At 50.6% G+C, this 26818-nt stretch overlaps 4 protein-coding genes across 4 annotated transcripts; all 4 read right to left on the reverse strand.

Annotated features, from left to right (window-relative positions):
- Positions 1-942: 942 nt before the first annotated feature.
- On the reverse strand, positions 943-5552 carry TGME49_212090 (hypothetical protein). The gene has a single exon (XM_002371770.2). It carries the CDS (start codon positions 3445-3447, stop codon positions 1549-1551), a length of 1899 nt encoding a protein of 632 aa, XP_002371811.1. The 5' UTR covers positions 3448-5552; the 3' UTR covers positions 943-1548.
- A 4879-nt stretch (positions 5553-10431) lies between these two features.
- Positions 10432-14974, reverse strand: TGME49_212075 (hypothetical protein). Its single transcript, XM_018779558.1, has 6 exons — positions 14005-14974; positions 13413-13617; positions 12804-12971; positions 12428-12642; positions 11887-12079; positions 10432-11581 (listed from the first exon to the last, which is right to left on the reverse strand). The coding sequence occupies exons 1-6, from the start codon at positions 14418-14420 to the stop codon at positions 11318-11320; spliced, it is 1461 nt and encodes a 486-aa protein (XP_018635875.1). The 5' UTR covers positions 14421-14974; the 3' UTR covers positions 10432-11317.
- A 1972-nt stretch (positions 14975-16946) lies between these two features.
- Positions 16947-18454, reverse strand: TGME49_212060 (hypothetical protein; the record flags this gene model as incomplete). Its single annotated transcript, XM_002371767.1, has 3 exons — positions 16947-17232; positions 18001-18100; positions 18349-18454. 3 exons carry the CDS (start codon positions 18452-18454, stop codon positions 16947-16949), a joined length of 492 nt encoding a protein of 163 aa, XP_002371808.1.
- Positions 18455-19493: 1039 nt separating this feature from the next.
- TGME49_212045 (hypothetical protein) lies at positions 19494-22068 on the reverse strand (the record flags this gene model as incomplete). The annotated part of the gene is made up of 2 exons (XM_018779557.1): positions 19494-20875; positions 21597-22068. 2 exons carry the CDS (start codon positions 22066-22068, stop codon positions 19494-19496), a joined length of 1854 nt encoding a protein of 617 aa, XP_018635874.1.
- Positions 22069-26818: the final 4750 nt, after the last annotated feature.

Consider the following 26818-nt stretch of genomic DNA (forward strand, 5'->3'; position numbering starts at 1 on the left):
TCTTTTCACCACCTGAGAGAGGTAGAAGATACAATCGACGGACGGCCCGTCACCCAGTTTTGTGCATATATCCCCATAAACAAAAAGTGATACACAGCGTTGCTATTCGGGGTGAGAGACGAATGAAAATGCACTGATACGTCGAGTTGCTCGTGGTGAGAATGTTTGGAAAGCCTTTTGTCACTGCATCTGGCTGAGATTTTTCAGATCGCGTTGTAGCTCTTCGGAAGCGCCTTCCGAAGTACACGAACAATACGCGATGTTTCGTGGAACGCACAAACGTTTCACGCAGGCGTGGTCCACGATTTCACTGGAGGCGGCGTTCCGCGTCCAGGCAACGTCATTTCTCTTCCGACACTCGTGAATGGTATAGCTGCGTCTGACGGGTTTCGCTGTTACAGCGTGGACCGAGAGCACCGGCTCTTGCTCATACCACCACCGAAAGAGGAGCGGGGTGTCTGTGGGGCTCCCGCCCTCTACAGGTACAGAAAGATGCGTGTTCGTCCCCGCCCCAGCCTCGACACTGCCGAGATCCAGAGGGGAAGAACCAGGACGCCAGCGGGGTATAATGCACCGTACAATGCGACAAAGTGTAAATGACTGCAGTTAGAAAGTCTGTAACGGAAAACACTCCGCCACTAAGTCAGAACAATGTGTGCAGAAGACAGAATTGCTCGCACGTGGTCGACTTGAGAAGTAAACGCAGTGTTACCTCGAAGTAAGTTCCACGACATCACACTGATACACTAATATATATATATATATGTATATATATATATATATGCACCCAATCGTGTGCCAGTAGGTTTGTGTCTCGATGAGCGTTTAGAAGAGCGCCTGCAGAGTTGTGCGCATGTGCGTGAATGGAAACACGGCCTGAAGACCCAACAGCGTCACCACATTTCCCGCGTGTGTCCGCGACTCACTTATGACCCAGACAGTTCTGCGTGGAGACACCGTTTACGTTGGTTTTGCGCGTCCATTCGTGCCACCGAACTGCCTGAACAACTGACTCCCACGCAGTGCGACGAGAGAGAAAGGCAAACGCGAATTGACAGCCTGAGAAGGACGTTTCTGGCGTCGGTTGCAAAGCGACGCTCCAAATGGATACGGGGCCTACCATGGTCCTTTGTTACGGAGGCAAACCTCTGTTTGCCGTGGTGCGGCAGAGAGACTTTTCTTCTCTGAACGCGGTAGATGCAAACGCGGTAAGTTTAAAGGGTCTCGAATCTGGTAAAATCACATTTCTGTACGGAAGTAGCCAGCAGGCAAAGGACCATAATTCGTCTTCCACTGTTGATCCACTGTTTGAGTGCACGTTCTAATGAATAAACATAGGTTCAGACGTACAGACATGGTGGCCTCTACTTGACTAAAAGACATGAAAAAGTGAACAGAGAAGATCAGACGACTCGGATGCGAGGAACACGATAGAGAGGCAGACGAGGGAATGCAACACTGGACGGGGCGAGCTCGAGAACGTGGACAAAGAAGATCGCGGCTCGTTACGCCGAGTGTCCTGCACTGTCGTTCCTCTTGGTTTGAGAACTATCTCTCTGTATCTGTTTCTTCACCATCGTGGAACTTCTTTGAACGGCTCTTCTCTTTTCCCAGCTTTTCTGTTTTGTCTTTGTCACGCTTCTTTTTTTTCTTCTCTCCCTTTTCCTCAACGTCACTTTCGTTGGAGCAATCCTTGTCTCGGTGGCGACGAGGCGACTCGTTGTCTCTGTTCTCTTTCTTCTTCTTCTTCCCCTTCTTTTTCTTGTCACTATCATCGCTACCTGACCGGTTTTTCCCCTCTTTTTTCTCATCGCTGTCGCTGCGCTCGGAGCGCTCCTTCTTCGACTTCTTCGCCTTTTTCTCTTTTCTCACCGCATCTTCGCCGCTCTTTTCTCTTCTTTCTTTCTTCTTCTTCTTCTCCTCCCCGTCTTCGCACCGCTCTTCGCGATCGTCCTTCTTCTTCTCCTTCTTCTCTTTCTTCCTGTCTCTCTCAGTGTCTTGTCGGCGTGTGGAGGAGGCTGACGTTTGTGACCGCCGAAGATTCTCCTCTTCCTTTGGTCCTCGACCCGAATGAACAGTCGACACAGACGAATCGAGTTCTCTGAGGTTCGGGCGGTCTTCTTTCCTCGCTTCGCGTTCCTCCGCTCCTTTCGCCTCCACGTACGCAAGCGAAATCCCGTTTGCACACTGATCCGCGCGTCGCTCCACTTCCTTCATTGTCGGCTTCCTGTTCAACCGCTCCTCGGGTTTCTCCGCAACAACCACGGGGCGTGGAGTGGGACGGAGGGGAGGGAGATTCGCCGTGACAGGTAGGGGGGCAGGAGGCGTTGCGAGAGACGCAAATGTAGCATCTCGATCGGCCTGAAGCCCGGCGTAGGGTGCCACCGGCCCGCTAGCGAAGCGAGCTGGAAGTTCTCCAAAGGGGGGTCGTTGGGGGTGGGTGGGCGCATGTTCGGTTAAGGGATATGATGGGGTAGCAGCAAGCCCCGTGGATTTGTTGAGCGCCGCTGGAGACGTAGGGAGCGAGCGAAAAGGATAGTGCGCAGTCTCGGCTTTCCGTAGCTGCGGCTGTTTCGTGGTCGCGTCATCGCCACCGCCATAGGTCAGTTCGCACCGGAGAAAGAGACACCCCGCCCCCTGACGAAAGACGGGGTTCGTGAGAGGCCACTTGGTCATTTGCGTGAGGCGGATATCGTCAAAACGCAGAAGCTGCGTCGACCCTTTGTATATTTGGTTCCCCGTGACAAGCTGCTCGGTGAGGGCGACCCTGAACCCGAGCGGGGGCGTCTTCTTCTCGCCAGTCAGGGGGTCTGTCCCGGTAAACTCGGGACCCGACGGGACATCCAAGACGATGCTTTGGTTGTTTAGCGGTACTTCGTAGTGCTTAATGCCGCTGTAGAAGCCTTCCGCAGGCTGCGTCACTCTCGACGGGTTGTCCACCGCCTTTGTCATGGTTTCATCGTCGAAGTAGACCGAGCACAAGAACGTGCGGTCTTCAATGACGTCTCCTTCACGGTTCGCTGGGACGTCTGTGACACGCGAAAAGATGACTTTGACTGTTTTCGGCAGTCGTTGTTGACTCACCGCCACAGAAGGGCTCAAGATCGCCGGTGTAAAGCGGCCGCTCTCCCCTCGCGGCGCATGCAGCTCCGTCGCAGTCCTCATGAAGGCCGAAGGGAGGTTGCCTCGAGGCGCAGGACTGCCTGCCGCGGCGACTGCCCCGAGAGGCGCGCCATCCGTCGCCAGACTAGCCAGACGCGTCGGGCTCTGTTGAAGCTGCCCCGGGCGGATCGAAGAAGTGGCCGAGAAAAGCGTTCGGGTCCTGTCTCCGTGAGCCAATCGAGGGGTAGAGTTCTGCGACCCCGAGGCGCCCCCCTTGTCCGAGTCGGCGTCGCCGCCCCGGTTCTTCTTTCGCGACGGGCGCAGATGCAGGCAAAACCATGACATGGCGACTGCGGGACGGCACAGACGGCTCTAGGAAACAGGGAGTGGTGTCCGAGAAAAAAAGACACGGGGAAAGAGACACGCTTCAGGGGTACGGGCTTCGACGACGGAAAGGGACGCAGAAGAAACAGACGAAACACATGCAGAGCGCACTAAACAGCAAGGGCAGGGGAGAAGAAGTAACCCACGGGTCAGACTCTCGACGCGGACACAATGGAAGAAACGCTGCTGCCCAGCTGAAAAGATGGAGAAACGCAGAACCTGGAACTATGAGAGACACAAAGGGTAGCTCACGAAGGATAGACGCCAACGTTGGGAGATTTCGAACACAACGACCTTGCACAATTGAAGATACTGCTTCTCAATATATACCACTTTCTCGCTACACATATTCATAGGCAAGCGAAAATGTTTGTACCCATGCATGACCGCACACATGCAAGCATGCACAAAGACCACTACACGAAGGCCATAACTGCCGGAATGTTTGCGAACCGAATCGACGGGGACAAATGTTGTATCAGGGAGTGCCGCGTTGTACTGTTTTCGATTGGACAGCTTCCAGAGAAAAAAAGGGAGAAACCGGAAAAACTTTATGGAAGCATTTAGGCTACCTGAAACACGAGCACAGACCGTAAGAAGCAAACAAACGGAATACAACGCACAAGGGAGAACAAGCGAAACCGATGTGTGCGAAAACGATTGCCTCCCTGGCCGCCTTTCTCTTTGACAGACGCCACGTCGACACAGGAGAGGAACGGGAGAACGGCAAGAAAGCAAATCACCGAAGGGGTAACAACGTACAACAAGAGGGATGCACGGAGGCAGGTTCAGCGAAAGGTAGGAATGAGACTCAGGGTACCACTTTTCAGGAAGGATGAAAACAGAACAAGACTACCGTTGCTTCTGACCCGTCAGAGATGAGTAAAGAGATGAAGGGAAACAACACGGCGGACACACACGAATATATGGGTCAGAGTCTGGAAATGTGAACGCGATATACAACGAAACTGAGAATCTATGAGAGCCGGGACACACTGCAGACGACGACAGATGTCTGCCTGATGACGACGTCAACGTCCTTAGGCACAAGCACACTTTCGGAAGAAATGAAGGTAACAGACGTGAGACAAAACCAGGAAACAGCGGGCTACAGTGGAGCGTCTGTTAAACTGCAGCATCGGCAGAAGAACACACAGCCCCCGGGAGAAGGAGGGAAGGAAGGACTTGACGAAAAAGGCAGCCAACGGAGGCACAGGCTCAGTTCACAGCCGTCGGGAGCCCCTCGAATGAAGCCCACCACGTTCTTCTTAGACTCTATCCAGACAGCAGGATATAATTGAGGACCACGAATCAAAGTGGAAAGACAGGTCCGGAGACGGAGCCGGTAGAGACGCCGACAGCGCGAAACGAAAACTCCTTCGATCAGCAGCAAAAAAGACGGAGGAAACGGACAAAGGAAACCAGTTGGTTTCTGCCAGCCGCGAGCTATCGAACAATGGATGTCATCCGTTATCCCGGCGTGGCGGCAAAGCCTCGTTTAGTTTCGATGGAGACTCCCGAATCGCACGCTCGTCCACATGATTCTCCTCCCTTGTCGCTGACAAGTGGGAAAAAAGTGGCGACAGGTCCCACAAATGTCATGGACCGTTTCCGGCTCCGACGAACCAAAACGCTAGAACCGGTTTGGCCGTGTGCGGAAAAAAAAACCAAGTGAAAGGAGTTGCGGCAGGCTCTCGTGAAACGGGTTACGAGCCAAGGCGGCGTGGATGACACAACGGCGCCGCAGGAAAACGGCTCGCTGGCGACAACTGGAACCTGTTTTTCAATGATTTTACGGAAGCGATAATGCGAACTATGGTCAAAATACGTGTCCGTCACTACGCGCTGACGGGGAAAACGTGGCCCTAACGAAAATCGGCATAAAACAGAGTCGGTTTCAGGGCTGCGCTGCAAGCCTGCCCGCTGTTCCTAGATCTGGCTTCGCAAGACAGAAAACATCGGCTCTGCGACGAAGAGAACAGGGAAACCGACGCCACGACCTTTTACTTCTCACATGGGTGCCATTAGACAAAAGTCCCTCTAGGACATCTGCTTGTAAAGTACTTGGGCGAAAGCGTACCCGCGCTCGACGCTCTGCTTCGGAACAGTCCTGCATGCATGACCCGTCGCCTCAAAACGTGGAATAGACCCGCAGAGACAAAACACTTTTATCCGAATCGCCTCTTCTTTAGAGAAGGATGCAGCCAAAAACAGAGAAAAGGCAACGAGGTTACACCGACACGACTCCCGTATCCCCTCGTCTGCGAATTCACTAGCCCAGATACGAGAATGACGATTTTCGGGACACACAGGTGTTGCCCATGTAGCGAGCGATTTGCAAGCCCTGCAGGTAGGTGGCAGTTGTGGCAGCTAGTCAAGGTCGAGGACGCTGCAGAGCTGTTGTCATCGGGCCCCATTGTTATACGAAATACAGACGTTTCGGTGAAGGCCCAAAAGTTGCACAGTTCTGCTTTCGACGTAGAATTCTGCATCACAGCCAGCCGGCGCACCATCCCCCATCCAACGTCACGAACCACATCTCTCTTGCGTGCTGGTGCCCTGGAACGGCGACAAAGCAGCCACTTTGACTTTCAGTCCTCTTAGAAGGGCATCCGTTTCCTTCCAACTCGTGAATTTGGCTATTCTTGTGTACGGTGCCGTATAGTTGTCCCTCATCTACCTCCGGAACTAACTTGCCGCAGACGCTGGCGGTAGCCGGCAGGGCAACCCGCCAAGCTGTCTAAGACTCAAGTGACGCGTATCTGCGCCCCTACCACGAGCGTTAGCACGTAAGAGAGGTTTGATGTAAGTGATCAGTCACTTGTTCGACAGAACTCCGAAGTGCATTTTTAGCAAGGCTGGCTTATCGTTGCGGCTCTGCCGGAGGTCTTCAGGCAGTGACCTGTGCGCCGGCGCCGCTCCATTGTCGTGGAAACTACCGGACGTCTGCCTAAAGATGACCCCCTTCATTTTGCAAGACACGAAAAAACCACGCAGAACTGGGCACAGCTATGCCCCTCTTCAGGAGTGTTCCAGAAACACCCGCGATCCAGATTTAAGAAGCGCGAAGCAAGCTTCAACATCGCCCTGCACTCCAAAAATGAAAACTGAGTTTCCACCGCTTCTTTATCACGCGTCACACGAGAAACCCTTCGCATCAGTGGTGGGAAGCGAGTGAAACAGCACATGACCGTGGTGCGTTGACACATTAAGTAGAGAAGTTAGTCTGTGAAGGCTTTGCGTCCGCCGATCCGAAAGACGCAGAGTGACGGCACCGCGGGAATACGGACAACCATGGAGGTTTCCTTTGTATAGTTAAGAAGCTCCTCATGAGTCTTCCGTTGTGAGGCGCTTACTCCGAAGTACTTCCGCATGGAAAGGACTTGGAAAAGCCACTTGTGTCTGTGGAGATGGCGACGAGCAACTTAAACCGAATCGGTGATCGCAGTTTGCCTGAAAGCGTAACGCAGCAAAACGAGGTCACCATACACCGGTTTGACCATTTTGCTCTCGCTGCCCATGAACACCCGCGCACTCACCTACCCTGTCTCACTTAGATACTGGATTCACTCATCTCACTCTCCACCGTTCCCTCGCCCTTTGAAACACTGGACACACCGTAATGCTTTGTTTGTAGTAGCGGCGATCCTCGTTGAGCATAGTGGGTGGAAGGCCTGTGGCCCTTCTCATTTGTTCGCAGCCTTGTCAGTAACGAACTAGAGAGTTGATCGGCGGTATGTAGCACCGGCTGATCAGTGCTTCAACACGCTGGACGCGGCATCGTGATGAGCTGCGGCAGTTGCATGGAGGGACTATCTGGTGCTTACAGATAATTGTCAAGTCAGACCAGTGCGCGATCTGCAGGTGAGAGCGAAGGTAAAACGAGTTGCGGCGGACTCTGGAGTAGAAGGGAGCGGGGTCGTTGGGTTGTTGCAGGCGTTTCCCATCGCAGTTTCACAATGTTGTACTCGCCATTCTTTCCACTTTGTCAACGCATAGGGGAATTTTTCTCGAGGTTGTCCGATTTTGGAAGCTGCCCGATATTTATACGCGATTGGTCTTCGTCTCCCTTGCCCACAACGGGTCGCCGACTGAGGAACTATGGATCTTCGGACTTCATTTCGACTTCATCTTCCGTCTCCAGGAGACAGGAGACGAAGTGCCTCTATGCCTGAAACTTTTCCAAGGGTGAAGCTTGGAGATCGCTTGGGTGTGCATCAACGCCTCACCTTCGTGTTACGTTCTAGTGTGTTGTGTGCGTCGACAGGTCATTACTGTTTTTTTTCGGACAGCGAAGAGAGGCCAACGGCCATGTCTTCGATTCACGCGCGCTTGTGTCGGAGCCGTGCCAGTTTGGTTAGGTCGTGCCACGTTCGGTTGCCTGGTTTCGCAATGAGGCCGTCAGGCATGTATTTTCTGTGAATGTTTCCGCCTTCTTCCCTCTAATGCCTGAGTCTAGTGTCACGTTTTTAAGGAACAGCCCGCGGCGACGGCGTTACTCGAGGGCGAAAGAGAGAAAACACCCACGGACTTGCCCCGAAGCAAGACCTTGCGAGAGTTCGTTTAGTCAAGTACCAATCACATTTGTCGCGAAGGCAAACAACACTTGCTTAGGCGTACGCTCGTTTCACTTCTATGGCCATGGCTATTCCAAAACTTTACTGGTGGAACGAAATTGGGGACTACGTTGACCTTATGGACATCCCTGTCTCCCGCAGCTATAGTAGATCCGAAAGAAGCTCGCAAGTGTTTTCCTGTTTCCACCTTCGCTTTTGTTAGTGAGGGAATGAGACACAGAGGGGAGTTTAGAATGAGTTAGACTCCGTTCTCCTCAGTGATGGCTTTGCTTGCCCCTCTGTTTTGGCGTGATTCCTGCCATGATCAAATAATTGCAGGGGGCGGCCGCTGCCGGGTAATTTTGCTGTAGCCGTGCTCGATATGCATTGCCCCAAACGTCATTTTGGGATGACGTAGGAGTCGGTAGTCTAGCTGTTTGATTACACTCGGACCTGTAGGTGTTCTCTACACGGAGTATTTCTCGTGTCGCTGACCCGTGGCGCATGAGTCCCCATGTGCTTGCTTGTTGTGTTTGTCATTCCACCGGTGTGTGCTCGGTCATCTGGCGTGTTTCTTAGTCCCATAAGTGGACGCAGACGCTTGCGGTAGCCGAAAGGTATTAAACAAGTGAAAGTGGAGAATCGTGCGAGAGCTGCTTTTTGTGCACAGGTCGATTGACTGTAGATTCCCTGACCAGATATACCGTTTGCATGGGGGGGCCCTGTTAATCCGACAACTCGTAGCTTGGATGTAACTGACGGCGACTGCCATATCGGGTGACTGGATACACAGCTGCCTGATGTTGGAGACGTAGATCATATTTATGAAGTTAATCAAGACATTCGGTTTTCTTCCGTAGTCGCGAGACCTGCTGTTGTTCCCCGAGAAGCCCTCACGGTGTCCGTTACTTCATGCCTCGTACAAGCTATCCTCCTTGTGAAACGTATATTGATCCTGTGTTCTTCACCGTCAGTTCGCAAAGGAAGAGGGGCCTTGAAGATTCCCGCACCTGATCGGCGAGTATGAAGGTAGATTTTTTTATCCACTGACGACGGTGTTACGCCAAGTTTCTCTATTCCGTAGCCGCTTGTTAGAAAAATAACGCATTCACCGACATGGTTCGGGGGCGAGCGCGGACGCACACCTGACATACTAGCAGGGCTGGCGTATTGCGACCTTTTTTGTGTGATGAACGTGCGCTATAGTGGGGATAGGTGATGGCGGTGTCCCTTACTTCATGTTGCTAGGAAGCCGTTTACACGGAAATCCCTGTGCTCAGTTGTGCAATCTTGCCGGAAGTGACTTGACCGTTGTCACAAACAGCTCAGCTGTGAGAAGCTCTCTTGATTTTAAGTGGTCCAGTTGTGCAAAACGTGACATCTACCCACAAGTTCCTCTTTTTTCGTAGGGCACACACCAAAGGAGGCAAGCATTTTTCGGGGTGTACCCACAGCAGCTGCAACGATGCCGGCGCGGAGCGGAAAGGTAATGCCCCTGCTGCTCAAGCAGGCGGAACTCCAGTTAAGATTGTGAGCAGTTACTGACGTGTTGCGTGTGCTAGTATACCGGGATTGCGTAAATTGTTGGTGCTGTGTGAGTGAAAACCGACTGTGCATCTGCACGTTTGTGCGAGTATATCACTGAGCGGACAAATAGATAGGTGGCACCGTTGGAAGAGACAAATTATTAGCTCAGTGCTGTGGATCTGAGAAAAGGAAAACCTTAAACAGAGTGGTGACTTATTTTTATCTGGGGGGACATCGAGGGAACGATCCGCACCCTTTCTCTGCTGCACTCAACATTGTAGGCGAAAACTCTACACGTCGTCCCACTACTAAATTCGTGAAGACGAAGAAAAGCTTCATTTGAAAGCGCGAGACTGAAGTTCGTCTTCGTGCGGAATGATGAGCTGTTCTTTTGTCCGGCTCTGTAAGAATAATCTGAAGGCTGCAAATGAAACGAGGAGACCTTGAGACGACGGCGTGGAGAGTGAAGGACGACACTTTGTGTTCGACTCACTGCGGTGTTTCTATCACCCGTGCCGCCAAACTGTAAGAAACACCGCGTGAGGTAGGATGAACAGAGGTGGAAACGTGTGAACTGCTTTCACACAAATTCCGTGAGGCCGTTCACAAAGTTGCGGATGTACCACTTCGGTAGTCGTCCGTGCCACGAAAGCGTCGCAGTGAGCTTCTTCTACCGCTTCCCCAGCGTAGCTACTACGAAAGACTCATCATGCGCTCTCCCGTGTCATCAGCCCCAACGTTACTGCAGAGCAGCATTTGTATCCTTTCAAAACGGTTACACTGATTGCAATGTTTTCTGCATCATTTTCAGCCACAAAAGATGAATAACGCATTTGTAATTATTACGACAACCCGCGAAAGCGGGTCTCTGAGCCTCATTATCACAAGGTAGTCGTCTGTGCGTGTGCTTCGAATGCGCGTGAACTATATCGTCAGCCGAAGAGCCGTGGCTTCGAGTAGCATCATTTGAGTGATTTTCTTCGGAGAACATTACTACATGACTCTTACATATCCATGACGCAAAGCAGGTGTTGCTCGCAAGAGACCGACGACACTAGACACAAATCAACTACCACGAAAACACGGAATAAACTGCGTCGTGCGTGGATGAATGTGTCCATGGTGCCGTGTGTTTGGGTATCTGACAACGCAGCCCGATGTGTGGGGCTGCTAACGGTCTTACGAGCAAATACTAACGTCGATGCGAACGCCTACCAAGTCTGTTACCGCTGTCAACACTGACTAATGCTTTGTTCAGTTCGTGGTACCCTGTCACGGAAAGAGCGTGTTTGAATTTCATCTGGTAACGAAGGAACCGGCTTTAAATGAATTGTTTCTTTGTGAAAATTGCTTTTTTCTGTCAAGAGGCTCTCTGGGATGGTGAGCCGAGGAACTCTCAACCTGCCTAAATGAACAAGAGTCCGTTTCTGCCCACGTGGAAGTGCCATTCTCTTTGATGGGTGATGCGCGAATCCCTCGTGCACATAAATGTAAACGAGCTCAGGCGAGTGGCATGATTGAAAAGTTCGCACCGCGGAGAAAACAAATATGCTCATCCAGCTTGGAAGACCATGTTGCATGGGGAGCGACGTTGGTCTTCGACGGTAGCTGCCTCGAGAATAAGTAGCGGAGTCGTGTAACTACGGCATACAACAGACCATTTTGCTTTGGACTCGTTCACGCGTGGAAAAAAGTTAGTAGCAGAAATGGAAGCATGCATGTGATTTCTCTTCTGTGGAGGCTTCGCTTTATGTCAACGTGAACTGAGTTCTACAGAGACGGCGTTTCTGGGCAGCCGCTTCATGAAGGAGATCAAGTTCCTGAGGTTTCTTCAAGGTGCCCTTGGGCAAGAACTTCGCCAGTTCAGCATGCTCCCGCAGGAGCCGCAGGCGCTCTTGCTCGACAACCGTTTGTTTCTCTTCTTCAACTGCAGCCAACCGTTCCCAAGTCTGCTTTTCCGCTTCTCTCTCTGCTTCAAATAGTTGTCGTCGTTGGATGATCAACCGTTCTACCTGAGCGTGAAAAAGGAACGAGTCCATTTTTTTCCGTTTTCCGTCACCCCAGAGGATACCGCTCCGATAACAAAAGGCAAAAAAGGCAGCCTGATGACCTATCGGTTGAACGGATGGAACCAGTCTTTTTTTGTGAGAAACAATAACGAGCTAGGCTCAGTCCCTGAGGTGATTGAACAGGCTGACAAGCGTGTGGTATCAGCGGGTATTTTGATGCGGAACGTCCCTGGGGTAACAAGATCTTTGCACGTGGAGCGAACCAGCCAAGTACTGTTTTGCAGCAGCCCCTCCCTAGAAATCCTTACTTGACGCATGTGCTCTTGAATCCTCAAGCGCTTCTTCTGCTCGTTCATTTGTTCTATCCTGTCTTGCTCGGCAAACTGCGCAAGGAGCTTTTGACGATAGACCTGCTCATTCTCCAGCGCTTCTTGCCGCCGACGTTCCTTCTCGGCCATCTGCTCGTCGAAAGCTCGAAGCAGGGCCTTTCTGTCTTCTTGTCTGTTAAACACGGAAAGTCGAGCAAGCAAATAGAGTTGCACAGGCATTCAGAAGTGGTTCCGTATTTGTGGTACTACAGTCACATTTAACTAAATTTGCATGGTCTTCAGACCAATAGTGGCTGATAGTTCCATGTAGACTGGGGAGGTTAACTCATTAAATTCCAAGGTAGTGGCCGCTGTGGAGAATAGAAGTACCAGTGGTGCTCCGTGTGCCACTGGCGCAACCGCATGTCTGACCATGATATAGGGGTACTCTTCATTCAGTGCTTGAATCATCCAGATAAATGGTGACTGAGGTGGATAGCAGTCCAGTGCACTAACTGGAATACCGTTGCCGAGAACTCACTTTCTCCGGGATTCTGCTTCCGCCTTCTGCCGTTCCAGCTCTTCTTTCTCATCGAGATGAAGGTCATCTAGAAGCTGCTGATGTTCCTTCTCTCTTGCATCCCTTTCCAATTTCTGTCTCGACAATTCGAGAAGCACTCGGCGCTTCTCTGCTTCCCTCTCCTCACGCTCTTGATCCAACTTCTCGTTGCGAGCAGCTTGCAAAGCGGCATACTCCTGAAAAAGAGTAGTTCTGTTGCAAAAATGAACTGCCTGATCTCCGTCGGGAGAGAATAAAATTTTTTTTGATGGATCAGTCTCATGAAGTAACCTTCATGCTATTCAATTATTAGCGTTTTGATCGTTCACGTAAAGTTAACAGAGTGGTATTGTCTCACCCTAATCTTTGCATCTTCGTGTTCAGACAGAGCTATTTGTTGCTGGCGCCACAATTCCTTTTGCCGTAGAGATTCTTGAATTTGCTGCCGCTCCGCTGCTCGTTTCGCAGCATTCCTGCGGTTATCTTGATCCTCTTGTTCCAGAAGCTGTCTAATAAGATCCTGAACCTGCAGAGAGGAAAATTGGTGCTGGGTTGTAACAGCGTCAAAACGGCTCTAGTACAGACCATGGACCGCCAATTTTGAGTGGTGTAACGACACCAGCCTGCCACCGTCAGGCTGAGTGTGTGTCTGGCTTGGAGTAGTGGCTCTGGTAAAGGATTTTGACGGCATTCTGGAACTCACACGTGAGTTTTCTCTTGATTGGTGTCTCTCGGAACCAAGGTAGTTGATACAGGACGACTTGTGCTCAGTGGATATAATGTTACCAAGATTGGAGACATTTTCGTTGTGTCATTTTGTCAACGTCCAGTCAATCGAAAGCCCTGCTCGGTGACGTGAGTATCGCCTGGACGTATTCGGGCTTGTTGAATTGGATGCACAGGAGACATAATATCTGATTGAGACAGAACATCTGGGAGTGTCATCGTCGCAGTGCTTCGCCCGTACCTGGGCTTTATCTCTGTTATATTCTTCAGCAGCTTCTCGTTTTCTGGATTCTCTTCGTTCGCCAATCTGCTGTCTCTGCATATCCTTGGCGGCACGTTCCTTTTCCAAATGCTGCAGTTGCAGTCGCTTTTCTTCCTCCAACAAATGAAGGCGGCCAGCCTCAACCTGAGCGTCTATGGCGGCTTGGATTTCTTCTTCTTCCACCCTGCGGGACGAACAATCGACTTTTCCCGTTGTGATGGTTGCATGCTCGCAGGGCCCGATGAAACCTCACGCCTTCGAAAATGCGACGGCCAAGATGCTGCTGAGTCCCGCAAACAAGATATAACTGTGAGATGGCCATGCTTTGCCTCTGCGTTTCAGGTACAACAGAAGATAGAATAGCTAGTAATGGTGTGCAGCTGTTGTGGCAGTCGACTGACGGATTCAGTCCTGGGAAGGGGCTCTGACAAGTAGATGACGTCTCCACGGACGGAACTAGTTACAGTCGAAATCCAACGATGATGCTGTTGGCGTCCCTACAGTATTGGAGTTTTTAGCAGAAACTGATGAATAGGACAGAAACCCCCCCACAGCCCGTATTCGCACTTACGCTCGGATCTGGTGCTCGATCACTTGAGCAGCCCTTTCTCTGTTAACCTTGGCCATCTGGAGCTTTTCTTTCAGATGCCTCAGCTCTTCACTCTCGTCACATACTCGCCTTTTGTAAGTTTCAGCTCTCGTTCTTTCTGCCTGTTCCCGCTGCAGTTCTGCTGCAGTCATCTCCTCAAGCTCGATAAGTCGCTTTTTTCGGCACGCGTCTTGATCATGCATCGTAAACATTGCATCCAACTCAAGTGTCATCATTTCTTCCTTCTTCTCCCGCTCCCGTCTCAAGGCCTCGACGCGTCTGTCGCTCTGAGTCTTCATATTCACGAGGGAAATCGACTTGAGGTGTTCGCGCAATTGATTCTCTCGCACCTCGACCGCGCGCTGGCGGTCGATACGTGCTTGCACGAGACGACGCATGGCTCAAGACTTTCCGTTGAAAATGGGAGTGTCTGCTTGTCTGGAAACCTTTGCCAGCTCTTGGACAGAAACGCACTTGGGCCACCTACGCTGCTAGTTAAGTCGATCTGACACGTTCCTCGTACGGAAAACTGAGACAGCGACGTCACTGGCGTGAGCCATGTCTCGCGCGACACCGTCACCACTCATCAGGACATCTACGGACAGCTTGTGTTGTCTGACAGAACTTTCGAGTATTATGTGCAAGCGTCTAAAACTACGTATCTGAACCGGATCAGCCTCTTTCCTCATTACAAAGATTTCAGACGTACAGAAACGAACCTGTGTAACTTTCGATGTTTCCACCTGTACCGATTGCACATTTGTGGCACAGCTCCCTTCCCTAGTGCAGTCGATTTGTGTCCTACAATGATTGCATTTCTAGTATGTTTATGCGATGAAGTTACACTCCACAACTATGAGGTTGAAAATGTTACCAGCTTCACGGGACTTCCGCAAAAGTATATCAGCTCTTCGCAGCAAACCAATACACGAATTATCCGATTGAACCGACGACAGACTTCCACATAGCAAGGCATGTGGCTGATTAAGTAAAACGCTGTCCTTGATTCAGGAATGACAATGCTAACTTCATGCACACACACACGAACTGCAACAAAACCAGCTGCCAGTTGTCTGTGACTGTCATGGAAGCCTTCGGTCGTGAGAAGTACTGACTGTCCCCGTCAGGATAAGGATCTGTGGCAAAATCAAGCCCTGCGGCGAACGAGCTGCCTTCTTCGTACTCGAAGGAGGCTAATACGTGAGAAAATGACGTTTCAGTTTTTGCAAGTTCGGTGTGGTGTCGACAGTATCGGCAACTTGGGAGCCATGAATGTTTCTATTTCAGTGCTTCCGAACTCTTGCACTACAGCCGGAAATGCGATGCAGAAATAAGCTGCTTTTCATAGTAGGGGCATTCCTCTTCCGGACGTTACATGTATATATATACTTCTAGCGAGAGTCAAGAAAAACAGAAATGAAATGAGGATGATCTGAAGATGAGAGACGGAAAGCAGTTCGTCGACAATTGCATTCTGCATGCAGCCACCCCTCTTCGGGGTGCGGGACAACAGAAAGGTCACAAAGATGTTTCGGCGCTGCAGTGGGAAAACGGCTAATGGGACATCGATGAAAGTCAGATTTCGCGAGTCGCCTATCTTCACAACTACGGCCACGTACTCGTTCATCGGAAAGTGAAATAATTTCTGTCATCGCGAGCGAGTGGGCATTTTGGCACGAATCCATTGATTTTGGTTTCATGCGACCAATGAAGATGAGTACCTAAATCATTGCGTTGAGGTGTCTGGTCTCTCCTGCAGTGTGCTCGACTGGCTGAATGGCAGGAAACATCGCAGATGCTCTCTTGCAGACACAACGAGACGTCTCGGTACCTCGGGGCGAGGAAACAGCTGAACAACGACCTTAGGATAGACTGACACTGGCGAATATCCAATGGATGCAATGATGGCTCAGAAATACCGACTGTGGTCGCAAGCAACTTTAGAGAACTATTTCTGAGCACTCTAGCAATTTCAACATTTGTGCTATCCCTCGTCAGATGGGCGATTCCCCGTGGTGCAGGTACGTTGGTTTCGACAATCGCTGCGCCACTACGTAACACTCTCTTTGTTCTTAACACAGTGGTCCATAATGGTCGTTCAAGCTGTGTTTCAGGTTGTAGCGACGATGTGCAAGGAGCATGCCACCGAACAAGTTCCTCTACAGCGGAAACAGGTATGAGGTTTACAGTTCCTGCTTCCCGAAGACACGGCTTTATGAATCGGAGGCAAACCATAACCCTGGGCAGTGGCATTCCCATATAGAATCGTATAAAGCTCAAACAAGTTTGTATGAGAGTGAAACCTTCAATTCATATCAGTAAGTTCCAGCGAACGTCAGCTCGGAGACCGATGTTGAATTAGAGGACTGGCCTCAACGACACGACCAGAGACAAACGGATGATAAAACGGCCGTTTCTCGCGAGAAACTACAGACAGATGGGGTAGCTGTGACTACAGTCTAATGCTGTAATCGAATCACTACCGCCACAGGGGGTCAGTTACGACAGGTGACAGGAGAGAAGTAACTCAAGCACTGGCCGAATTGGGTTGTATGGTCAGCACCTGCAAGAGACTTGTGACAACTTCAGAAAACAACCCTTATTTAGACTCGCAAAGAGCAGATATGGCGACTGGACCATTGACGTCACGTGGTCTCAGCGGACAACATAAGAATACAGGTGCGGCGCAGACGAAGTGACGGCAAGTTCACGACGGTAGACGACAACACGCTTTTGTACCAAGCATTAGACTCAACAACGCGCGATCACATTGAACGATATTCCAGTTCCTGGGCCGGCAGGCATCTCTGGTAAACAGAGGTAAGAGGACAGGGGACCCTGAAAACCTAAGAAGCGCGTAGCAGGGGAAGTTTGAAAGCATTGGATTCATGCATTAGCCTGCGAGGCGACAACTGTTTCGAGGACTATTCTTCATCTTCCATGGCATAGACAAGAAGCTCAAATACTGCGGCAGCAACTCGTCGATCCTGAGCCTTCACTTCCAACTTTGCCATCGAAGCAGCACTGAACGGCCCTTGCCAGACTCTGACCAAACAGCAGCAGTTCGTCGGCATGTTCCCGATTGCCGCTAGCTCTCCGATAGAAAGAATAGAATTTTCTGCCAGGCCGTGTTTGATTCCATGAATTGCTCTGAATTTCCCATTGAACGTGACAATGGTCAACAGTTCAGAAGGATCACCAGTTTTCAGCCTACGGGAAAGACGAATACCCATTAATCTGGAATGCAGCGCTCCATCGAACCACAGGTGCATGAATGCGGCCGGAGACAGTGTTACTGGGCTCATAAACTGCGTTATTACAAGAGGAAGAGGAAACGTGCTTCTTTTCACTGAACCATCCGGAAGAACAGCCTCTAGCGTAACTTCTGGCACGAGTTGGAAAGGTTGCAGGATGGTGGCAGTGATTGCTTGGATCACCCGTCCTGGCGATCGTGGTCCAGCAAAAGGAGCGCGGACCATCGGAGAGACCGAAAAGGAAAGTGAATCTTTTTCGATGCTCTCGATTTCTATGCGGACCGATTGAAATCCGGTTGGTGCTTCCATTTCGTTGCTGGTGGTTCCGGTGGGACAGCAGGCTCTTCCGCTTAACAAATTGTTTACTATGCTCAGTTCGATGGAGGCGTGCAGCACACCTTGATTAGGGAAGACTGTAGTACCCACAAGACACGTAACGGAAATCACTTCATTCTCGAATAGAAGGCCCTGCTGAAACAAACACGCGTCCTTGAACCGAATGGCAGCTTCCAAATGCTTTGACGCCTCAGTCAACGCTGATTCAACGGTCCTTGTCGAGGTTGACTGCACTGTCCACGATGCGCTTTTTTTCGTGGGCCAACACGGGTCGGCGCTGCTAGATGTGTTTCCGGCCCCTAGGAAATCAACAGCTTCTGCACGCTCTCCTGAAGACGCTGAGAATGCACGGGGGTGCACTTTGTGACAGCCCAACCCTTCAGCTAACCTGCCATATTCTGTGATATCCGCAGAGTGTGTATGTCCGACATACGATACCTGGCCGCTCTCTGTTGGGTAAAGTCGCCTGGCAGGGTGGTAGTATCGCTCTGACAAAAATAGAGGAGCATGGATGTCAAAGCTGGTGCTTCGTAGGCTGATATCTCTAGAGCGTGTCACGGAACCAGCACGATAATCACTGATCGCGATTTCAACATAACACTAGGCAACGGCTGGGTACTCAGGTAAACTCTTGGACAGAATCCTCATTCAATGCGACCGTTAGTTTTTCGTACGCATTGATATACTTTCTGTTTGAGCCACCAGATAAAGGGATATGTCACTTAGGGTCGCTTACCGTGGCGCTTGTCTCTAAAGGCAGTGCCAACCGCGGGCCCAGGTGAGGAAACGTCCTTATTCCCAATGATGTCGGCATCGAGCGCAGAGGTTCGCGGAGGGCACATCCGTGCAACCGGATTCTCAAGCCGATGACTGCATGGTAGCACTAGCCCATATTCAGTGGTATGGGATGCTAAAAGACCTTGGCTGCCCTTGTTCTATAGTAAAGACGGACCACACAGTAGCATCGTTGTCCGTACAGCGCACATGGACTTTTCTTCATGCACGGAGAGAGCCTTATGTGAGTGGTTGAGTGAGAGGGCACTCAGCGTGTGTGCATTCGCTTGAGTGACGTAGTACAGACACCGAAAATGATACTATAGTGCATTCCATCACGTGTTTAATAAGCCTGGTGTAGGCATATCACCACAATGCCGGAGATGGAAATTGCTCGACTTGCAGATTCGAAAACTCGGGTGAATCTAAACGCATCGAATTTCAACCTGATTCCAAGTACCATGTCTCACGTCGATCGACCACCCGGCCACAAGAATCGTATCAATTAAAAGAAAAAACTGGACTGTTATCCTCAAAGCTGAGTTTAACATTTGCTCTTCCCTACGTACTCAGGCCATGCAATTCCGGTCAGATAACAACTGACGTGGTTCCGATACCTGCAGGGTTGCTAGAACCAATTAGATGTGACTAGATGATCTATGAAACTACTACAATACAATCAATGCAAGGCAATGAAAGAACCAATACAGAAAATGGTTCCATCGTTAGATCAGTGACGTAGTATCCTCGAAATAGCGACGGTACCAAATATGGTATAAGATAAAGGAGGTAGCTGCTGGTACAACAAAGTGTCCTTTAGTCATGTGCTCATGAGTGCGAATGGTGGTCTTCGCTTGGGCTGGCATATGTAACGTCCGAGTTCGTATATTCGCGTGACTGCATGGAATAACGTCCTCCTCAATCCCCTTTCACATCGATACTGTCACGGATACATGTAGCAACTGAAGTAAACGGGAACCGTTGCTGTCGTATTTTATCCTGAGGTCGTCCGCCGCTGAGGATAACCGTCGATTACCTGCTGGTAGCTGAATAACCGCGTCTAACTGTGAATTTTGTGCTGCAGCATAAGGGAGAACCAATCTTATTTTAGTCCTTCGCTACGGAATCGAATCCTGCGTATGGCGCAGTGCTTGCACGAGGACTCACCACGGGCAGATGGCAACTAGTATAGTCAGCAGGCTGCTCATGCTGGCCAGCAACCTGGGCCTGGAACAACGTAGGCGGCGGAGGAGTGTACGGATGCTTGTAGTGGAAGTGAGAATCGTCGTCGAAAGTAATAACCTCATCGTCCATTACTCGACCCTCTAATTCTGTCAGACACACTGGCGGGGCCTCATATACTAGCGTCCAGCTCTCTTGCTCCTTCTCCGAGACAAGTTCGTCTGTTTGTTCATTATCCGGAGATGCAGGAGGGGTCGCTCCGGGGACGCTATTGCGCTCAAAAACCCTCACGATAATATACAAGGGCTGGTTGAGTGTCTCTCCGATGTAATCTCTCATGGCGCGTCTGCTTATACATGTCAAACGCTCTATATTGTATTCAACTAGACTGTAACGAAGGTGCGGGAAAGAGACAGCCTTTGTTGACACATGCAGAGAGGGCAAGATGCCGACCAGCGCCCGAGACTGAAGCTTGATATGGTCCCTGCTACAGGAGCCAAGATCCAGACTACTGGTATGCTCCGAAGAGAGTAGCACATTTTCCAGTCTGTGGGCATATGGGAGGACGTGCTGATACACGTCCGTCTTGAAGCTGTCAGTTTTAACGTGATCTGGCCTGCTAAACTTTGCCAGTCGAACAAGAGGGATGTCGTGAAAGCAGTTTTTCGCTGTCTCGTACGGCCCAGGAAGCCACTGTTCCCCAATGAAGATGTATTCTGGCGCAAATGTGTGAGCGGGGATCACGGCGGTAGGACAACATGCTTTGTTCCCCGGACAGCAGCCGGCTCGTAACGTCGCCCCTTCCACGAGAACACTAGTCTCAGGTGGATTAAAACCCTCGATGGTGCATGCCTCGACGGCATTCGATTTTAGCAGAGTTTGTCCCTCCCCGTGGGTTTCTCCGCAAGTGACTGTTTCAGTTGCAGAGCGTGAACAACTCGCTTGGCAGCCCCCTGTCTCTGTTGGGTTGGGACAGGTTTCTGTTGTTACTGTCGTTTCTTCACCAGAACAGCCAGCTGCTCTGGAGTCAACAAAAAATGTGTTCGCGTGAGAAGATGTGGAGGCTTGACCCTCACGAGGGTCCAGTATTGAGCAGCAGTCTCTCCTGTGTCGGGGACGGCACCACCTAGACGGAGGACCGGCACAATGCGTTTCACCACCGGGAAACGGACCCACGGTCGACACTCCTGCTGCTCCTGCCAATGGTTTCTCTTCGTTAGAAGCAGAGCATTCGGTAATTCTTATATTGCTGCGCTTGCGCCCGTATGCCAACCTCCTCGTATGCGAAAATGGAGGGGGGAAGTCATCTGCGAACATGAGAAGCAGGACTGATCATGCGGTACTGCAAACGTTCATAAAATCGTGCTTGTATGAAGCTTGGATGCTGACAGTAGGACAGCATCTCATAGCACTAAAGAGCGACATAGAACGTCTCAACTGCAGAGCGTTGAAAGAGTAATACTACACACAGTGCGCCAAACTCTCCAGGATGTGTTCGATGTAAATCGTATGCAATGTGGAGCCGTGCAGATGGAGCCGTCAGTATCTTCGCTGCAACCTGATTCCACATCTCCTTCCAGCACCCACGATATATCTGAAGGAGACCAGGTTGCTGAAAGCTCAATCAGTCACTATCCCCCTGTAACTTCGGCGCTGTTTGCAAGGCAGAAATACCTCTCTTTATGCCATCTACCGTCAGACGTCCACTGGCATCACACGGTGCCCGGGTGTGTGGCCTTTACAACGGCTACGTGTTCAAAAATTATGGACACCCATGGCGTGTACACGATGCACGTCCCTTTTCATGTTAATACTGTGGATGAGTATTGCAGCCCGAAACGGTACCGACAGAGCGGCTTCAATTCCCCGTTTGCTTTGTCGCGATGTGCATGACTAGATGGATTTTTATCACTGCAGCTACTGGGCCAGCGGCGGCACACTAGAGTATCCCGTTAGTAGGAAGCGAGTTTGCCTCGCCTATCTTCTGGTATTCGTTCTGCGTGAAAACTGTCATCGCTCCATACCCACCTAGGGAAGGGTAGCTGTCGTCGTCCCTTGCTGTGTAGATCTGACCGTGTACCAGCCATACTTCAGCCAGCAATGCTGGAGGGCCCTTTGTGCAGTCCGAGTTTACTGCTTTACGCAAGCAGGATGAGTTCGCCGACTGGAAAGCCAAGTACAGCTGCAGCTCCCGTAGACACCGCCGGATTTCTTCCGGTGTCGAGTTTGTGCCACAAGATTCCAACCTCTTCAACAACAGGGATCTCTCTGCGTCGAAGTCAGCAACAGATCTGCGAAGGCTCGTGAACTCCTCTTCTTTTGCCTCCTTTGCTGCATGCGCAGCTTTCAAGTTTTCTTTGAGCTCAAGGACCTTATCGCAGTAATTCATTCGGTTACACCGGCGACGACGAAGCAGTACAACGGTTACAACAACAAGAACTACCAAAAGCACTCCTGCCACGCTAAAGCTGACGAAGGCTATCAGTTGCCAGTCCGCCATCGTGACCGCCCCAAAGACACGGGTCGGGTCTTCAGAAAATTAATTAGATCAGCTAGATACACCGCATCGACTTGCCGCATCCTGCGGGCTGATCTTGAGCTAACGGCACCATGAGACTAATGGGAATCACCCACAGAGCACTTCTTAGCAGCTGATATTAGGATAGGACTAGAGAGGAGTTCTCCGCAAGGCAAACGTCTCCACCTCTGTGACGTTGTGCATGCGTCGGACAACGAATGCGAGTTTTGCATGCAAAGCCATTCCCGATCAAAGACACTTCAGGGGGCGAAGCGTCAAAAAAGTGTGTGAATGATCTACCACCTCCACTTGCGCACCGCTAGCAGCAACCTGCGTCGAATGAGCGTAAAATGCAGAGGGCATCACTCTTAGCTTCAGCTCAAAGACTTCCAGCACGCGTGGGTGGGTGTCGACCTGTCAGGAATGCATGCCCGCGAATCGTTTTGATCAACATGCAGTTTAACAGTACTCACTTAGCGTACAGCCATGAAAATATATCTGATACAGGAGGAGTTTTAGTCCAAAATAATATTGGTGGCAACTGTATACACTCGTATGTACGACTGCCCTCAATTACAACCGCTGAAGCCGATAAAGATTCAATGCGCATGCTCAGGCGTTTGTTTGTAGGCATCTTGCCGTCGTCCTGCATTTTACAGATGGTTTCAAACATGAAAGGCGGCTGCAATGTGTGAGAAGCTTGAGCAGTATTGAGGGATTCCGCATCCCGCTTGCAGCAGCCTTCTGCGTCGCTTGTAGCCAAGGGGGGACCTAAAAATTTAGTTTTCAGCAAGAGCATCTGACCGTCATCAGTGAGACAATGTGCAATAACTGGATACACGAATTGCCGCCAAGCAATCTCTATCGCCAAAGCTTCAAAGAAATCAAAGACCAGATTCCCCTGTCTTGCCCAGTGTGCAGCATGTTCTTGTTGTAGGGGTGGCATGTTGCTTCCTCACACAACTAGAGACACGCCCATCATACTATACGCTTGAGCGACGTGCCGAAGTCAGTGGACTGATCGGAACCTGCTGCCTTTCAGGAGCTCATTTCTGCATCTTCGTGCTGGCACAGCAGAACAACAGCGGTGACCTACACCCTCCTCCGATTTGCATCGGTCTTATTTGATCGATTGACTTTTTCCTCGCGTGTCGATCGACGGACTGACGCTATCTGCAGCTAAACTGATTCAGGGGTTATAAGAAAAGGCTGTTAAAAAGCAAAGCCAACGCTTTCAGGAGCATGCATCCGACTTTCCATCATGCGAACTGGATGACTGTCATCGATCGTGCCTAGAACTCCTTGATAGCCCAGACGTTTCCCTCTCTGCTTCACCGAAGAGGAGACTGATTCGAAGAGAGCAATTGCTTGTCGCTGAGGTGTTACTGTTCAAAACATGCGGGGGAACTGGACAGCAGACAAGTTCTCGCGAACGAGGATGGGCACACATCCGTTCTCCTTTTCGTCGACTAAAACAGGGGCCAAGCCTACCATTGATGGCTATCGTTGGAAGAAGCTCGCAACGAATTCTGACAATTTAATCAGAAGCACATTATTCCACTTAGTTAGAAGGAACGCTAAATTCCTACCGTAGCAGACAGCACATTTGCAGGTGACGAAGGCATCCTCTGCTAGCCCAGCATGCAGATGGATGCAAGCTCCAGGTCCTTTTGTAAAGCGGAATATGTCTCCTAATTTGATTGAGAACGAAGGATAGTGGCATCATCGCGTTTCCTGTTCCTAATGTTTCTGTTCATGGTTCTCCCAGTTTATGCGGCTGCCAAACCAACGCCAGGTTAACAAGAGTATAATTCGCGAGATACGTTTGTCGTTCCTATACAGACCTGCGTATGGGGAGTACTAGCCAGAACAACTGACGTTCTGGAGCTCACTAAAAGAATCTGAATCACATTTCTCTACGCTTAAAAGAGAGTTCTTCACTGCACTTGCAAGAGATTCGCGCGCACATAAACTGTGACTAAATTAGAGGTCCCGCCGTCTACTTTAGGCTGCCCGCCATTGTGAAGATCGATTTAAAGCAAAGCTGCTCTTGCCAGAGTGAGGCTACGGACGATTTCACTACAATAACGTGGAAAATGGCCAGAACGACGACTAAGGCAGAAGCATGCTTCGAGCGCTCAGGTATCGCCCATGCATCAGTATGAGGCTCCGCCTTCACACAGCGCGCTTCCACTGTCCTTTCTGTTTTCCAGGATAACCCAGGTTCATTTGTGCGGGTCCGGGACGGCTGAAGTTTGAACTCTCGAGGTCTGTCACCACGATGGTTCTGACAAACTGTGTAGACTGTCGAAAGTCGCTAAAGCTTCGCAGAGGCAAAGCCTTAGATTTGACACTAATCTGCCTTCTGGACGCTTGTCGCTTATTTGCACCGGATGTTAAAGAGAAAAACTAAACAGATCCCACAACTCGATACCAGTTGCACTGTAACACGTCGGTGGCGGTGATGCATCACTTAATTTGGAGAGGCTGTCTTGCTACCTATAGGTGGCTCTGGCTTTTGCGCTAGTAACTCGGTACAAAAACGTTCCAGACGATAGAGTCCAAACCAAAAATGTCGCTTCCCCCCTCCAGTAACTGAGGTACGTCGTGTTAACTATTCGACTTCATCTGCTCACCTTTGCTGGAAACCTTTAAGTCATTCGCGTCATAAGAAGGTACTATTCCACTATACCCCTGATAGGATATCGGGTAACTCACATGACCTTAGTTTTGAACACTACGGCCTGTTCTAGCCGGAGCCAGTACTGTGTCCACTCATTCCCGCATCCTATGTCAAAGTCGTACGGGGTACATCATTATGTCACTTGGAGTCTCTCATTCCTCCTGCGGTGTCATCTGTAACAACCGAAATACTGCGGATCGGTCCACGGCACCAAATGTACGCGAGTGGCAACATGTATACGCCCAGCTCATCAGTCCGTTCACCACAACTTCTATACTGCACGTATTTAGCCAAGTGTCAATATACTTGAGTCGACGCCCCACTGGTGTCTAAACCGTGAGCGGACCTCCACTCACCTCTGTCCACCGTACCTGCCCAGGGCTAATTACTTTCTTGTGAATGGCAGCGAGCGGGTGTTGATCCGCTTTTGCGGATGTAGTTCGTGCCTCTTCCGGTAACCCCTCCTGGTAATTCCCTTAGATATTTTGCGGGGACAATTCGAAGAGCCTATATACCCTCACGTTGCGAAAACCTAGCCTCTGTAGGTTGGCGACGAATGAAGGGAGTCATAGAGAGGATAGGGCCACCACTATATCTCAGCGGTTTCTTTGCAAGTAACACCGCATCGGAACACCATTTTTATGGAAACACAACTTCCGTTACAACGAGAAGAATCGGTAGATGCTCTCGAGTACGTTGCGGCAAGCAAAATGACCCACGTTATGCGCAACGCAGACACTTTGACAAAAGGATGTGGCAACTGACTGGTTCTACCCTACATTGCTTCTCCCAGAGTGTTTTGGTATGAGACGAGGTAAAACGAGGAGCAGCCATAGTAGGCGGGTAGCGTCGTGAGTTGACAGCACACCTCCCTGATGCTTCCTGACAAAAGCATTTGACAACCCCACAGTTCTTCGTCATTGTACAAGCTATTGACCAGCCGCGCTTGCCACAGCTCTTGACGACCGAGTGCAGCTTGCGTTGAATCGAAGCTGAAAGTACTGCGGAGCGTGTGCTGACGACATGCAGAAAGCTATCCGAGCATTGCTAACACACGCGTTTCGGGAAAGCAGATCCACCTATTGCACTATTTCCTAGTGTCGCTTAAACGTTTTGACCTTTGCTGCATACATTTCGCGAGACATGATGTAAGGGAAGCTGCCTGTGTCGGCAGAAACGGCAGTGCAGGCACAGCTCGCATGCAGACAATGCTTGACAACCCCGCCGCAATGTGATACTGTCGCTCAGCGAGATGGAAAATTCACTGGAGGAATGTCACGTAGCCATGGACTCGTGCTGTAAAATCGATGCCGCCAATGTGACGGTCACTTTTGCGCCTTGCCGTCAACTACAATCCACTAGATGGCCGCAACAGGCGCGATCATTAATGCCAAAGGAACGAACACTTGAGCTCTGGCATGCTTCTCCGCAAGTTTACAGAGCTACTTCTCACGTGGACTCGTACGCGTGCCGGCTTCTGTACAAGACCCATCCATTCAGTTTTGCTTTGAAGACTGAAGCAGTCGGATGTGTTTTCAGTAGTCAACAATGCAAGTTCGACGCAAGATGTCGACAAATGTAAGGTTTCCCTTAATGCAAAAACACACGGGGAGAGACTTACACAATCTCTTTTACTCATTCGATGACCCAAAGTCCCCCGTTTGCGCGGTCTCCACAGTGTGTTGAAAGGCTTTTAGCTTCGCTATGCTTGGGGGGACGACCGCAGGAGCATTCGGGCATCCTTTCTGTTCCATCGGGCTCCGGTGTCTTTCTTTCTCTCCTGGATACCTGCGAGAGATCAGCCTTCCATCCAACCGCGGACTCTCTGACATGTGCGGTGCGCATGTGTAGACAACCGTTACGGAGACACCTGTGTTGAAAAATGGAGCAGCCACTCCGCGCCGGCACCCTAACGAAAAGGAGATCCGCATTCAGGTTTGGCCCACTGTCGCCATGAGCACATGTGGGTTGGTGGTATTCAAGATAGCCGGGATGCCCTCTGCCGGACTTCTACACCACTACCATAGGATGCCTCACGCTTGGACAGGA

This window comes from Toxoplasma gondii, chromosome X (assembly GCF_000006565.2).
Source record: "Toxoplasma gondii ME49 chromosome X, whole genome shotgun sequence".
Classification (NCBI taxonomy): Eukaryota; Apicomplexa; class Conoidasida; order Eucoccidiorida; family Sarcocystidae; genus Toxoplasma; species Toxoplasma gondii.